The sequence below is a fragment of the Delphinus delphis genome, chromosome 9 (assembly GCF_949987515.2).
Source record: "Delphinus delphis chromosome 9, mDelDel1.2, whole genome shotgun sequence".
Taxonomy (NCBI): Eukaryota; Metazoa; Chordata; class Mammalia; order Artiodactyla; family Delphinidae; genus Delphinus; species Delphinus delphis.
In genome coordinates this window covers 50,895,701-50,912,638 of record NC_082691.1, presented here as the reverse complement: position 1 = coordinate 50,912,638, position 16,938 = coordinate 50,895,701, and the positions used below count along the sequence as shown (strand labels likewise).

The 16,938-nt window shown below is 35.2% G+C and overlaps 1 protein-coding gene across 1 annotated transcript in view; it reads left to right on the top strand.

Annotated features, from left to right (window-relative positions):
- VPS50 (VPS50 subunit of EARP/GARPII complex) overlaps positions 1–16,938 on the top strand; it is a 140,953-nt gene that overhangs the window by 53,997 nt on the left and 70,018 nt on the right. The window contains exons 13-16 of the mRNA XM_060020518.1: positions 8,750–8,882; positions 11,881–11,972; positions 16,034–16,128; positions 16,464–16,562. Coding sequence (XP_059876501.1) covers positions 8,750–8,882; positions 11,881–11,972; positions 16,034–16,128; positions 16,464–16,562 — 419 coding nt within the window. The remainder of the gene's footprint in view (positions 1–8,749; positions 8,883–11,880; positions 11,973–16,033; positions 16,129–16,463; positions 16,563–16,938) is intronic.

Sequence of the window (16,938 nt, the reverse complement as noted above, 5' to 3'; positions counted from 1 at the left end):
GAGCACCACTCTGATTTCCAATGATTAGAAAGTACCTAAGCTATTCATATTTTGTACAGCTTGGTCCTTGCAGAAGTAATTAGAGGTTGGAGAGATCTTGTAATTGCTTGGCCCAGCCACTTATTTAGGTCCAGAGTTCAGCCTTCCCAGAGATATTTTTAGCTCCCTGGGCCTAGTGCTGTTTTGACCTGCAACATATTTCCAGAAACCTCCCAGCTAAACAGTAGTCCTTTCCAGCAGCTTCTGGTGATGTGAGCTCACTGTGCTAATAGCATTCATCTAAAGATGCTGATAAGCCTTTGTTGTTTTCTTTGAAATCCATCTATTAGTGAGTGTGTGTGTGTGTGTGTGTGTGTGTGTGTGTGTTTGGATGGGGGTGGGGATGGCAGCACTACGAGTTTTAAATCTCTGTGAGGATGCCAAACATCTGCTCCCTTTACGTTTGTCAGGATGTGATTAGAGTGATAAATCAAAGTGAAACAAGAGCATAATAATACTTTAAGGATACTCCTAAGAATTTTTATTTTGATGTTTTAATATAAAAAAATCATCTTCCTGAAATTTTTGGAGGTAATTGGTAATAGAGATTTCTGATGGGTATAAAAGTAAATTAATGTGAACTAAAAGGCTAAATTTAGCGGCCTCTTTTTTCCATATTTACCACTTTGCACCGAAGCAACTTTCAAAAGGTGACATTTTTTTCATTGTGTGCTTCAGGTTTGAAAAGGCTGCATATATTCATTTCTGGATTTACACTGTTCTGTGAAAATGGCCTCTAGATTCTTATTAAATTTATTATTTATAATTAAGGCTGAGATGTTGCTGGTTTTAACAAGCTAACTTCATGATTTTAATTTTGACCAGGTAGGTTGGTTGGGATGGTTAATAGGAGAGATGGGAGGTACAAAGTTTTACTCTTAACTGATAGTGATGAGATTGGAAATCAGATCTGTGGATTCTGTGAAAGTGTTAATCAAGATTTGATTAAGGAGTGACTTTTGATGTTTGAATAGTGAAGGTTAGTTGTAATGCTGTGTTGAGCTTTTTGCATTGTAACATCTGGATTTGTGAATCTTCTCTAAATCCTGACCCCCCAGGATATTTGTTACCTGTGATCACTGGTTACTAGACATGTATGTTATCTGTATGGAGGTTGTGAGTTACAAAAAAAAAAAAAAACTAGGTTACTTAAAATATTCCTCCTTTTCTGCATGATCTTTGATAGTTCTGAAATACTACACCTTTTTCCTCTCTTCTTTTCACCTCTCAACCTTTCCTGAATAAATTGGTACTACTAGCTTTAGAATGGAAGTGGAAAATAGCTCTGGAACACAGAGAAATGTTTGATAAGTAAATTTCTATTTCCCATATATTCTTTTTTTTTTTTTGGCGGTACGCAGGCCTCTCACCGCTGTGGCCTCTCCCGCCGCGGAGCAACAGGCTCCGGACGCGCGGGCCCAGCGGCCGTGGTCCCCGGGCACAGCCGCTCTGCCGCATGTGGGATCTTCCCAGACCGGGGCACGAACCCGCGTCCCCTGCATCGGCCGGTGGACTCCCAACCACTGCGCCACCAGGGAAGCCCTCTATTTTCCATATATTCTTAAAAAAATTTTAAGACATGCTATTTAGTTCTTTGGGGTGTCTCACTGTGTGAATATTTTCTAAATTGCTTAATTCAAGGCTTCCGTTGCTATCATTGCTATGTGGTAAGAACATTGAACTGGAATTGCAATATGGCACTCCTCTGCCTTGGTATTCCTGGTTTTATACTAAATGAATCACCCATTAATTGGGACTCGAACTGAGTTTCAGTGTTAGGTATCTAGTAATAAGTGAATGGATTAAACCAATGAAGAGGTAGCAGATCCAGGAATCTCTAACACTGTTTCATGAAAGGTGAACCTAAGATACCCAGAGTGGTTTACTATCTAAGGGCATGTGACTGGTAAGTTGTAGAATTGGTGCTGGCTGGGATGCAGGGCTTCCAATTTCTTGTCTAGTTCTCTTTCTGTTATGCTCTGCTGGTGTGAAGAAGGATTGATGTCTAAGTGGAAGTTGTAATTCAGAAACTCAGATTCTCTTCTTGGCCTGCCTTTTATTTTTTGACTACTTATACAATTATTTACATATTTGTTGGTTTCTTTGAATCTGTCTTGTTATAGTTATGGTTCACACATGTCTGTGTAATAAGTTTCTCTATTTGAAATTTGGAGGTGATTTTTATAAATTAACGAGAGAGCACTAGTTATGAATGATTTTAGTGATAAGGTATTAAAGGCATCAGAAGCATTTGTTGCTTTGAGAATTGACACTAGTTGATTGCACAGTATAGGGGAAAGTGGTTTCTGGAGTCCAACTTTAAATGAAATGACTCTTTTTTTTTTACATCTTTATTGGAGTATAATTGCTTTACAATGGTGTGTTAGTTTCTGCTTTATAACAAAGTGAATCAGTTATACATACACATATGTTGCCATATCTCTTCCCTCTTGCGTCTCCCTCCCTCCCACCCTCCCTATCCCACCCCTCCAGGCGGTCACAAAGCACAGAGCTGATCTCCCTGTGCTATGCGGCTGCTTCCCACTAGCTATCTACCTTACGTTTGGTAGTGTATATATGTCCATGCCTCTCTCTCGCTTTGTCACAGCTTACCCTTCCCCCTCCCCATATCCTCAAGTCCTTTCTCTAGTAGTCCATTCTCTTTGTCACAGCTTACCCTTCCCCCTCCCCATATCCTCAAGTCCATTCTCTAGTAGGTCTGTGTCTTTATTCCTGTCTTACCGCTAGGGTTCTTCATGACATTTTGTTTTTCTTAAATTCCATATATATGTGTTAGCATACGGTATTTGTTTTTCTCTTTCTGACTTACTTTGTATGACAGACTCTAGGTCTATCCACCTCATTACAAATAGCTCAATTTCGTTTCTTTTTATGGCTGAGTAATATTCCATTGTATATATGTGCCACATCTTCTTTATCCATTCATCCGATGATGGACACTTAGGTTGTTTCCATCTCTGGGCTATTGTAAATAGAGCTGCAATGAACATTTTGGTACATGACTCTTTTTGAATTATGGTTTTCTCAGGGTATATGCCCCATAGTGGGATTGCTGGGTCATATGGTAGTTCTATTTGTAGTTTTTTAAGGAACCTCCATACTGTTCTCCATAGTGGCTGTACCAATTCACATTCCCACCAGCCGTGCAAGAGTGTTGCCTTTTCTCCACACCCTCTTCAGCATTTATTGTTTCTAGATTTTTTGATGATGACCATTCTGACTGGTGTGAGATGATATCTCATTGTAGTTTTGATTTGCATGAAATGACTCTTATTGTCAGCATAGTCTTCAAGTACAGAGATGAACACATTTTGGCTTAAATCTATTAAAAACTATATTTATATATCTATCCCACCTTGCCTTTTTCCGTAAACTATTTACTTTCTGTGTATTTAGTGTAATGAATCTATACATTTGTTTCTATTTTAGAATATAAATTTAGGTAAGAATCATCTTGCTCGGTACATCATAGTCTTATGTTTGTACATATGAACATACTTGAAGATAAGTTTGGGAGACTTTTAGCCGTGGGCACTGGCCTAGCTAGATTTGTGAATTATTTACACTTGAGTAAGTTTGGTGAGAAAAAGCTTGGTATAATTTCACTTAATAATTTCAACGTTTTCTGAAAAAAATTTCCTATAAACATTTCTGTGTGTATACTCTCATCCAAACCCATTAAAGTTTAGCAAATAGTCAAGAGTTAACACCGTAAAGAACCTCCTTTTCCTTGAATAAATAGGCAAATGATATAGCTAGACAGTGGTTGGGTGGAGAATAGAAGGTAGTAGTTCCAAGTTTCAATTTTCTGGTTTGTTAAACTGTGGCAAGTATTATAAAAGTTAATTGGTGGGCTATAGCACAATTATTTGTATAGTTATAATTTTTCTTTGGGAAAAGTAAGACTAACACTGCCTTCCTTTTATCTGTCAGAAAGATATGTTGGGATATAATTAGATTAAATTTATTTGCATAATATAAACACAAATTTATGCAAAGTTGAGTTTATGAAAGTTTGTAGAACAGTACCTTTATTCCGGTGAATGATTTTTGAGTTGCAGCCCAGAATGTTTTTGTGATTTTTGCTTTTCTTTGTCCTCTGCTTTTAGCTTTTCCCTGACCTTGTGCATCATTATCGGTTTTCATTACATGTGTGTGGTATGAGAGCTATGTCGGTTGTAATGATGTGGTAAAAATAAACCAAGGAAAAAAGCAAGACTGGTTCATTGTAAAGGTAGTAATTATAATAGAAAACAGGGAAAGTCGACATAAAAAGTTACCCCAAATTATGGCATAAATATGCAGAAATACTTGTGTTGATCTCTGCAAGCCATGTGTAAATCTGGATAGCTATTCTAATTTTTCTGCAAATAGGTACCCATAGCCAATTCGGTATTCTCAGAAGTGTCACTCCCTCCTGTGTTCCTTCCATTTTTATTCCCCACGCCACCTCTTACAGGTAACTGACTTCAGTGTTTTCTTCTTTATATTCACTGTGTTTATTTTTTTGATGATAGGCAAATATATCATTAATTTTTTTTCTATTTCTTACGACATACATATATATATAAAAACTTTTCCCTTTCTCACATGTATATGTATCATATGAAAGGGAAAATTTTTTATTTAAAAATTTTTTAAAATGTATATGTCTGCTTATCATTATTTTTCACAGTTGCAAAGTGCTCTTTTGTGTGTGTGAAGTTTATCCAGCTGATCTCCTGTGTTTGGACATTTAGATAGATTCCAGTATTTTGCAGTTACAGATAATCCTTCAATGAATAACCTTGTGCATATGTGTTTTTACGTTGTTTGAAGTACACCTTCAGGATAAATTCCTAGAAGTGAGATTGCTGGGTCAAAGGGAAAATACACATGTAGTTTTGTTAGACAGTGTGGTTTTGTTAGATAATGTCAAATTCATTTCCAGAGGATTGTATCGTTTTGCGTTCCCACCAGCAGTGGATGAGAGTTCCTGTTTTTTTTGTTCACAGCCTTGCCAACAGAGTATATATGGTATCAAAGATAAACAAAACTGGACACTAAAGTGGTATGGACAGATTTCAATCAGTAATATACTGTTGTAATGGGGAGAAGAATCCATTGTGAACTGAACTCAGCTTCCATTTGTACAGGCGTCACTGGGCATAGTAAAGGGAGAAAGAGGGACTAGGAAGGGGGATGAGCAGGGGCTCAGAAGAAGCAAGGAAGTGAAAAATTACAAAAAAAAAAAAAAGGGGGCTTGGTTCATGTGAAACCCATCTGGGTTAGGCTCCCACCTTCTCCCTCAGAGACTGGGAGACAGGGGCCCTATCTTCAGGTTTTAGCTGGAACAAACAATATATTCTTTTGGCAGCCTTGATTTTTCTCAGGCAAGCACTTTAAGGGGTGCTAGGGTCATCCCAGAGTTGTGGCCGTGAGCTGCTAGAAACTACATTAGTGTCTTGTTCAATTCTTTGTAGGTCAAGATTGAGGACTATTGAAGGAGAGAGCTCAGGGAGCCGGCTAGAGTTTGGTCAAGGGGAGAATCTTTGTTAATGGTCAGCTTTAAAATTTGCACTGATCTGATGAGTGAGAATTTGTTTCTTACTGTAGTTTTAATTTACATTTGCCCTATTATGAGTGAAGTTGGATATGTTTTCAAATATTTAAGGGCCATCTTTATATCTCTGTTAAGTGTGTTTATATCTTCTTCCCGTTTTTCTATAGGATTTTTGGTCTTTTCCCCCCAAATCTTTAAGTGTTCATTATAAATGTGAGATTTTTTTTATTGTGACATGTATTGTGAATACTTTTTTCAAGTTTATCATTTGATTTGTTTACTGTTGTTTTTTTGTTGTTATACAAAATTTATAAAAATTTTTATGTAGTAAAATTTATCAAATTTTACTTTTATTACCACTGAATTTTGAGTCATAATTACAAAGCCTTTACCTATATCAAGGTGAGAGAAGAATTAACTCATGTTTTCTTTGGGTGCTAGTATAGTTTTATTTTTTAGGTTCAGCTGTCTTATCCATTTGGAGTTTGTTCCTGTGGGTGGTGTGAGGAGTAGATCTAATTTAGTCTTTTCCAACTGACCATCCAGTTGTCCCAACACTATTAATGAAAAAGACTGTCTTCACTTAAGTGATATGAGATGCTATCTTTATCATATACCATATTTTTATATGAGGCTAGATCTATTTCTGGATTGTTTTTATTGGTATCTCAGTAAATTCATAAATTAACCTAGGGAGAATTGACATCTCTGATGTTGAGACATCCTAACCAAGAGTGAGGGATGTCTTTCTATTTGTTCAAGTCTACCTTTATGTCTTTCAGTTTTGTTTTTTTTTTTGCGTTACGCGGGCCTCTCACCGCTGCGGCCCCTCCCGTTGTGGAGCACAGGCTCCGGACACGCAGGCTCAGCGGCCATGGCTCACGGGCCCAGCCGCTCCGCGGCATGTGGGATATTCCCGGACTGGGCACGAACCCACGTCCCCTGCATTGGCAGGCGGACTCTCAACCACTGCGCCACCATGGAAGCCCATGTCTTTCAGTTTTCTTCATATAATTTTGGATCATTTTTTGTTAAGTTTATTCCTAAAATTTTTATCTTTTTTATTATAAGTGATTTCTCATTCATTGTATCTACTAAATAGTTATTATTTGTGTATATGAATTCTGTTATTTTTATATGTTAATTTTATAACCTGCTACTTGCTGAATTTTTTTTTTTTTTTTTTTTTTTTTTTTTGCGGTACGCGGGCCTCTCACTGTTGTGGCCTCTCCTGTTGCGGAGCACACGCTCCGGACGCGCAGGCTCAGCGGCCATGGCTCACGGGCCTAGCCGCTCCACAGCATGTGGGATCCTCCCGGACCGGGGCACAAACAGTGTCCCCTGCATCGGCAGGCGGACTCTGAACCACTGCGCCACCAGGGAAGCCCTTTGCTGAATTCTTTTACTGTTTGAGTTTTATCATTCATTCTCTAGGAATTATATTCTAGGTATATTATGTCATTTACAGATAGAAGTAGTTTTATTTCTTCTTTTCCTGTTCTTTTGCGTCTTATCATTTTCTCTAGTCTAATTGCATTGGCTAGTACCTCAAGAACATTGTTAAAAAGTCGTGGAGGGCTTCCCTGGTGGCACAGTGGTTGAGGGTCCGCCTGCCAATGAAGGGGATGCGGGTTCGTGCCCCGGTCCGGGAAGATCCCACATGCAGCGGAGCGGCTGGGCCTGTGAGCCATGGCCGCTGGGCCTGTGCGTCCGGAGCCTGTGGTCCACAACGGGAGAGGCCACAGCGGTGAGGGGCCTGCGTACCGCAAAAAAAAAAAAAAAAAGTAGTGGAGATAGTGGACATTCTTGTCTTCTTCCTGACCACAGTGGATATGCACTAAAGCTTCCTCATCTTAGGGAAGTGTTTATCTGTTTTTATTTTCTCATGAGTTATTATTAGGAATGACTGTTGAATTTTGTCAAACCCTGAAAAAGGGTTTTCAGCATGTTTGGGGACAATCATTTTGTTTTTCTTCTTAGACCTATTAATGTGACAGATTGTTAATAGATCCTATAAGATTGAACCGTTGTACTGTTCTTGGCATAAGCCCCACTTGGGCAGCCTGACTCCAGTGGTTAACAGTGCCTTTATTTTACTACTTCTTAGTTGAGTTTCAGAGATTTGACATGCCTATACAAAAGTATACTTGCTGAGTCATACAAATTAGTATTTTTATTAATTGCTTGATGAATGAATGTTTTAGTAAATGGGGAATTTAGAGGTGGGGGAAATCATTATGGAGAGAAAAAATACTTTTTGAAAGAGAGAGGACGACTACCAACTGGGATTTCCTGAGCATCAATAACACCATAGCTATACTTTCTATATAGCTTATTTCTACTAGCTATTTATTTTGGAGGGCTTGGATCATAGTCTTATTAGCCTTTCACTGTTTTATCAGCATGATCAGTGGTGGTTGATTGATTACAAATTGAAGAAATGCTACGAAATCTCAAATGATGGAGCAGATGCTCCACTGTGACAGACAGAAAGCCTGCAAAATAGAATCGAGGCATTATTCTACCTGCAGAAAAAAAGGACAGAATGAGAAACTGATAGTTTTTACAAAGGATAGAGGGAGAAAAATCCATGCATTTTCTTTAGGGAGAAGATTTTGGACCACATATTGTTTCATAGCCATGTTATATAAAACATTTTAAAATGCTGTTGTCAAATATGAAATATCTATATCCATGTGATTTACAGAATTTGCAGATTGTCAAAGTTATTTACTTAATTTACATAAATAAAATGATTGACTTGTAAAAATTATGACCACCTTTTTGCAAGTTGTAACTTGGGTCCAAGGGTGAGTGTAAAGCTGCATTTCATGCTAAGAACATGGCTTTGAAAAAATATATTTGGGGAAGTTTGCACTCCTGGTTATGAGAGCACTTGCCATTCAGTAGTATGTGGATTCATAGTATATGGACTGATACTCCTAATGAATACTAAAAAGCCATGTTGAAATAGGAATTACTTGAACAAAATTTTCTTGCCATTGAACTTTATTTTTAGATATATCAGTGGAAGAAATTTTCTTATCTAATTCTTGAGTGCATTTGATTGACACCATAACATTTTATTTTGATTAACTTTGTGTTAAACACGATAATTTGAAAGTTGTCTCTTGTCATTTTCTTCAGCATGTTACACCAGACAGCTATATTCCATGCCTTGCTGACCTGTGCAAAGCACTGTGGGAGGTTATGCTCAGCTATTACAGAACTATGGAATGGCATGAAAAGCATGACAGTGAAGATACTACTTCTGCTTCTGGTAGGAAATTATTTTGATTTGATTTTAAAAACTGAACTATAAATATGCCGTATTTCTGGAGTAAGGAGAAAGAAAAGGGACAGCTATACTTTTAGAATTTCGGGGACCATGATGACCATAGGTTAAATGTTCACCAGAGAAAGTGATTCAGCTGCTATAAAAACTCCATTACCTTTGGGGATTAACTGGGCCGAAGGACTTCTTATGTGATAGGTATTACAAGTTTCCAGGAATATGTGGTGATGACCTTAGGACTAAGTTATTAAGAAAGAACTTTAAAAAAAAAATGAGTTGCAAACTAGGTAGGACATTGGTCTGTCCAAATTTACTATAAAATTAATGCTAATGTTCAATATTAAGTCTTTTTTGCTAATTTTCAAGTTGTACTAATAAAACTAGATTCTAAGAATTAATAATTATACTGATACTTTTCTTCCTGAAAATAGATAGCAGGACATAAAAATTTCATAAAAAATGATGTTTTTAAATACCATCTTTGCAAGCAAAATACAACTTTAAATGTTTATGGTATAGTCATAAAGAGAAAATCTTTGAGAAGTTATATTAACTAGGCATGTTTAAATTACTTCATGTAATTATATATCTTAAGTGATTATCCTTGAACAATAGCTAAGATTAAGTATTCAAAATACTTTTTAAAGTAATAAATGAGTCTACCAGTATTTAGTATGGGCAAAATAAATTATACTGTACGTGTTTTTTTGTATTACATACAGTTTAATATAGCTAGTCAATCAAGTTATTCTAGTAACTTTTAATTTCTGAAGTGTTTGGTTTCTGTGATTGTGTGGGTGGAGGAATGCGCAAATCTTAGTTTGATGAAACATAGGATTTGGTAGTACAGAAGACATACGTTTAATATTTATCTTAACTCATAAGAAGCTCATAAATATAGATAGCAAAAAATAAGAAAGATAAATTCTGTGGAAGGATTTTCATTCTTTTAGAAATACTGTTGAGGGAGGAAGAGGTTTAAAGGAAGAGAGAGAAAGGAGAAGGTAGAAAACGGGGGGCATTGAGCCAGGATTCTAGGCCAGACTAGGCCAGTTGGGTATTTTTACCCAACTCCTCTACTACCTCTGGGAGTATGGGCTTTGCAGTCAGAGATACCTCGCTTCAAAGTTTGACTGCTATTTACCAAAGGCGAGAATGTGAATAGGTCACTTTATCATCTCCAGGCCTCAGTTTGCTCCTTAAAATGATAGGTTAAGAAAACAACAAACAAAAAGCTTCATAATGTAGTAACACATCTACCTGTAGGATTGCTATAAAGTTTAGGGAAAATGTGAAAGTGCTTACACTGGTTGTTGTTAATATCGTCAAAGGAAATGGATCAAGAGAGATGATTATAATAATAATGAAATGTCTATAGGCCCTTTTTTTTTTTTAAATTTCATTTTACTTAGGGAATTCCTGGGCTTAAGGGATTTTTTCCCCACAAAGTTTATCTTGTTTTGGCAACCTTCCTTTTTTTCTAGATATAGTACCAGTTTAGATATCTCAGCACCTCTTTTCCTTTTTCTAGTACATTATTTAAGGAGAAACCAAAGGAAAAGTTTGGAACAAAATTAATACATACTTTAGATATAAGAGTATAGAAGACAATATATACTTATTATGGTGAAGCTCGCTTTTTGCTTCAGGCTAATAGTTTACAGGTATTATGTATTGTATGCATTTTCATTGGGGTATAGATTCAAACTTAAAACTCTATGTGAGGGCTTCCCTGGTGGTGCAGTGGTTAAGAATCTGCCTGCCATGCAGGGGACACGGGTTTGAGTCCCGGTCCAGGAAGATCCCACATGCCGCCCGTACGCAGCAACCAAGGCCCAACGCAGCCAAAAATAATAAAATAAATAAATTTAAAAAAACCTCTATTTGAACCTTCTATACTTAGTCCTCTTTGCTAAAATTCCTTCACCCTAATCTGTATAATTTAAGAATGTTGAGGGCTCTGATCAGTCTAGTAGTCAGGTGACAATATCTAGTACTGTAAAAAGTTATTTGTTCACCAGAAATTCTTCCTTTCTTATTCACATTAAGGACTAAAATTGTAGGAATCAGTAATTTAAAAGTTATTCTTCACAGAACTTCATACAGCTGAAAGGGCCTCTAGAGTTCATCCGTTGTTGTTCTCTAGTGATACTACTGGTGTCCTAACACTTCACCATTCTAAATAAACTAAAGCTGTAGCTCAGGTGCACTGCTCTGAGCTGCTGGGTTCCTCATAGCCAGACCATACAGATGGTATGGCTTAAGCTGTAGGAGTAGTCACAAGTACATTAGGCATGTATCTGGGGCCTGGCCTATGAAAGGGCCTTTTGCTGCTTACCAGTGGATACCCTGCTAGCCTAAGATGAGATCATATCCTCAGTTGTTCTGCACAGTTTACTTGCACAAACGCATAATTTTAAAAATATAATGTGTATGTGTATTTTCAGTTGCTTTTAGGGGGAGAATTATTTTGAGGCAGCTCATTGATCTTACCTGTTGAACTGGACATTGTTAGATTATTTACCTGGAATGGATAAAAGTATTCTGGATCATGAAAAATATAAAATGTATGCATCATTGCCTCACTGCATGAGCAGTTTTGCACTCTGTACTCTTGTTAACATGCATATTAATTGAAAATTGGGTTAGTTGGTCCTGTAATGCCCTGGCAGTAGGCAGTATATGGGTCATTAAGAATCTGGTTTCTGGGATCACACTACCCAAGTTGGAATCCCAGCTATTATCATGTATAAGCTGAGTGGTCTTAGGTGTAAAGTACTTAACATTTCAGAGTCTGAATTTGTCTATCTTATCAAATGAGTTTAATCCTAATTTCTACTTTTTGACATTGTTTTGGTTGTATAAATATTGAGAATATTGTCTGTATTTTACACATGCTTACAATATATGAGAATCCAAAATTTTTTTTTGAAAACAAAAATGTGAAGCAAATTTTAAAACGTATACCATCTTTTATTTTCAGAAGGGAGTAATATGATGGGTACTGAAGAAACAAATTTTGATCGTGGCTACATAAAAAAGAAATTAGAACATGGACTTACACGAATATGGCAGGTTTGGTTTTTTTAAACTATTTTTTTACAAAAGCAATAGAAACCTTCATGTCAAAGTTGTTTTAGAAATTCAGTATTTAAGTTTTCTGTATTTGTTTTCCCTGCAGATCTAATCATGTGTTAGTTTTTCTTTGGAATAAGTCTACCATTTGAGTTCTGTAATTTAGTTGTCAATTATATTTGACTATAAGTGGCAGTAGAAAAAGTTTTAATTTGAAAATATCCATTGGAAATATTCCTTGACTACATTTTGCTTTTAGTGACCTAACAGATTTGTGCTTTCCTAAAGAAGTTGTTTTCTTATTGAGATACTGTTTATTTTGTGTGTTTTTTTTCCTTTTCTATTAATTTTAGGAAAAGGGTAACTATATAATAGATGACATAGTTGGGTTGGAGTCTAGAACAGAATGAAGAATTCTAAGTCAGTGATTTTTGTGCCTTGAGTGAATCTTATGTATTTATTGACTGAATGTGTATTCCTTGGCTTTTCTTTTGCAGTTTAGTAGCTTAGTTGTTATCAGATAACTAAATTTGTTAATTTGTTAAAAATTTTCACTTCCTAGATAAGTGTAATTTCTTTGATGATAACTTTGTTCTTTTTGGACTGCTTCAAAATTTAGAAGACAATAGACACTTTGACCATATTATGGTCTTTTAAAATGTATTTTTTATTTTTCTAATGAAGCTGATGTTTAGTTTGAAAATCTTTTATAGGATTTCTTTTGAAAAAAAATGTTTAGGAAAATATATACTGAAAACATAAATTTCCTCAAGAATCACTTAGCAGTTATAATTTAGTGCTCTTCTAACTTTTGATAACTTTCTATTGCAGATATGCTATTAGAATTTATACTTTAATATTTAAATATGTGATAGTGGTAAGAGCTTTGCCTTTTGTGTTTTCTGATATGACCATATGAAACAAATTTTTAGTTTCCCATTAATTATGGGTTGGGGCTGACTTTTTTCTGAATGTTACATATAACAGAAAGGAAAATCTCATTCTCTAGTGTCAGATATGAGTTGTTTCTGATTTAGTCTTCTAACAGGCTCTAATTATACTTTGTTGAAATTGTAGAATCTATGATAGAATTTCTGGTAATTCAAAGTACTTTGGATTATTGGCCTGGTATTTTATATAGCTAGTTTCTATTCAATCTGGCAACCTGATGTCATTCTTGTTATAGGAATATCTGTTAAATGTAAGATTTAGTAAAGCTATTATCATTTAAGTGTTTGGCCAGTTTAATGAAAGTCATCATGCTTTTGAATATAGATAATTATGTTGTAGGTTTCAAGTTTTAGAATATCTTCATCTCCACCCACTTCAAGTCCCTTTTGCACCTCCAACCCCAATTCTCATCCAGTTCTACACAGGACTTTGTGTACGTTAGGAACTCATTAGTATTTGTTAAATTGAAATTACAAAGCTCAACGCAATTGAAAAAGGCAAAAGCTCTGAAAAATAAATGTTTTTTGAGAACACATCTGGCAGACAAAACCTGGCAGGAATTGAATTCATTTGATAGCACAGTCTGAACAGAATTGTCCTTTGGCTTTTTGTAGTATTTATTTATCCCATTAAGGTGAACATTCATATGTTGAAGGGATATAAATGTGTTTTATTTTGGGATACTGCCCTAGACCCCACTGGGGATGTTATATAATATATACTATACATACCATAATATATTTCTAATATCTGAAATGCTAAATTCCAAAGCACAAGTGAGCATGTGACAGTTTATTGACATCATAAATTTATTATAGAGATGATAGATGATTGAGAAGCATAAGAAGATAGTTAATATTTCTGACATAAAACTAAACTCAGAATCATAATCACCTTGATAATTATTATAAAAACTTTTCAGTTTTGAGAATATTGTTGCAAATTTTCCATGCATTTTGACTCAGTCAGAACCTTTAAGGGAAAAAGGTTGTATCAGTCATAATATGTGTATCGCACTGTTTGTGAGTTTAAGAACACCGTGGTGAAAGCATGGTCCTTGACCTCATGGAGCTTACATATCCAACCATATGAAAGTCTTGGTCTTTCAAGATTTTCTTTTTAGTCTTTAAATATTTGATACGTGAGAAGTGACAGTTTTAAAATGCTTATTATTTCTTTCTTTTACTATAGAAAATTAGGGTTGGAGTATTTCTTCTTTCTGTGATTTTGAGATTTTCTTTACAGCCTAATAAACCACCCACTTTTAAAGTTCTTCCTGGGGCATTTGAAAAATAACCATGTATTTCTTCTTTGTATTGGGAATTAGGTTCTCTATGTAAATTTAAAGCAGTTTATTATTTATATGTATTATTCTCATCTATATTCTTATTTGGTTGTGGTTTTCTTGGTCTGTGCTGTTCTGCGGGAGGAGTTTTAATCTTCCAGAATGATTGTAGTTTTTGTCAGGTTTTTCTTTTATTTCTAACAGCTTTTGTTTTTATACTCGGATGCCATGTTGATTGATGATGCAATGCTAATAACCACTTTACTTACCCTCATTGTACATAATTCTCTTTATTAATTTAAAAAAATAGCTCTTTTCTCCTTAGGCATTTTGCAGTGAATTCTAGTTTCCTTTATTATTACCATTGCTGTATTTATTTTGTTCATATTTTCCTGATAAATCCTTGACTTTATTTTAAATGTTTTTCTATCATGTTTTAGTTTTAAAAATAAAGATAATATATAAAGTTCTTAGTATAATGCTTGACAAAAGTAAATAATCAGAAAACAGTAGTTTTTACTGCTGTTTATTAAGCTTTTATGTGTATATTAGCACTGTTTCTGATTTATTTTTCCTATTCCATTGACTTTTCTCTATATTGCTAGCATTTTGGGGGTAGTTTTTAATATATTTAATATAGGTGGTACAAGTCCTCCATCATCCCTGATAACTTCATCCTTTCAAAGTGCTGTTTTTAAAAAAGAGGTTATTGTCTATTTATTATTTCTAGTGAATTTTAGAATAATTATTGAGAAGAAAAGTTTTTGTGTGTGTGTGTGATTTTGGTTAGAATTTCACTGTATCCCTACATTAACTTGGATAAATTGACATATTTACAGTATTTAGTCAGGTATTCAGTCCCTTGACTCTCAATTTATGGAAATTTATTTTGTATCCCATTAGAACTGTTAGTTTTTTGTTATAGGTCTGATAGCTCTTATTAAAGTTATTCCTAAGTATATTGTATTTTCAATATTTGTTTTACAAGAAATCTCTCCATTTTTAGGTGCTTCAGCCAGGTATACGTGAAAACTATTAATTTTTATATACTGTACTTAAACACTTCACACAATATCTTATTAATTCTAATTATTTTTGAATTGATTATTTTGGGGTTTCTAGCTTACTGAACCATGCCCAAATAATGATGATTTTTATCAGTATATCTAGTATGAGGACATAATTCTTATCTTGCATGTGTGTGTGTATTAGTAGTGATGATTGTGTTCCGTACTATTTTTTTTTAATTAGTTAATTTATTTATTTTTAGTTGCATTGAGTCTTTGTTGCTGCGCGGGCTTTCTCTAGTTGTGGTGAACGGGGGCTACTCTTCGTTGTGGTGTGTGGGCTTCTCACTGCGGTGGCTTCTCTTGTAGCGGAGCACGGGCTCTAGGCGTGCGGGCTTCAGTAGTTGTGACACACAGGCTCAGTAGTTGTGGCACGTGGGCTCAGTAGTTGTGGCTCACGGGCTCTAGAGTGCAGGCTCAGTAGTTGTGGTGCATGGGCTTAGTTGTTCCGTGGAATGTGGGATCTTCCTGGACCAGGGCTCGAACCCGTGTCCCCTGCATTGGCAGGCGGATTCTTAACCCCTGCACCACCAGGGAAGCCCCAAGTCTGTACTACTTTTATATCTGATGTTCATGGAACTGTCTCTATGATATCACCCTAAATATGTTGACTATTAGCCTAACTAGATATTTTTTTTATCAAGTTAAGAATCTATTCCTGTCTCATTTTAATGTGTAACTATACAAAAAATGTCTCTGAGAACTTATTTTCTATATTTTGGATTTACTTGAAATATTTATTTATTTTTTTTTAATAGGATGTTCAGCTAAAAGTAAAAACCTACTTGCTTGGAACTGATTTGTCAATATTCAAATATGATGACTTCATCTTTGTTTTGGATATAATCAGCAGGTAGTGTTTGAGATCTTGTCTTATTCTTTAGTTTGATTCATTGAACCATGATAATCAATGAAATCATGAATCACTGAGTTGTAATATATAACTTAATGGAAGTAAAGATAATTGAACATTCATAGTCTAATTTCTGCTAGGTTTATGTGTGAATGTGTTTAAATATTTTTGCCCTTTGGATGTTTGTAAACTGTAATGAATGTGATCTTTAGAATTTCTTCAAACATCCAAATTTTTATGATTTGTTATCTTTGAATAAAGATGACCTGTACTTCTCTTTTTTCCCTATAATAAACATGTTGCTGAAATTTACATAAATCTTTCTGTCCAACTAGGTTGATGCAAGTTGGAGAAGAATTCTGTGGTAGCAAGTCTGAAGTTTTGCAAGAGTCTATTAGAAAACAAAGTGTCAATTATTTTAAGAACTACCATAGGTAAGAACTCTAATAAAATATGAATAGACTTATTTAGGTAGTGAGAATACCTTTGTCTAATGCTTAACCTTATAGTGTTAATTGGTTTAAAATAATTACTTTTGAATTTGAAAGACTATCTTTGTAGCTTTTTTTAGGATGGTTAAGGATTTTTTTTTGCCAAAAATATCAAAGTATTCTGATTATTTTTTGTAAATTTCAATATGTGTTTTGTCTTGAGGGGCTTAAAATATTGAACTGATTTCTGTATGGGTGGAAGATGATTATTACATTAAGGATCCCCAGAAGAATTTGGCCACTATTCTCTACCTGCATATATGCTGTGAGCTAGTAAGGAAGTTAAATCAGTAGCAGCAGCACTCAGGGAGTGGGGGAT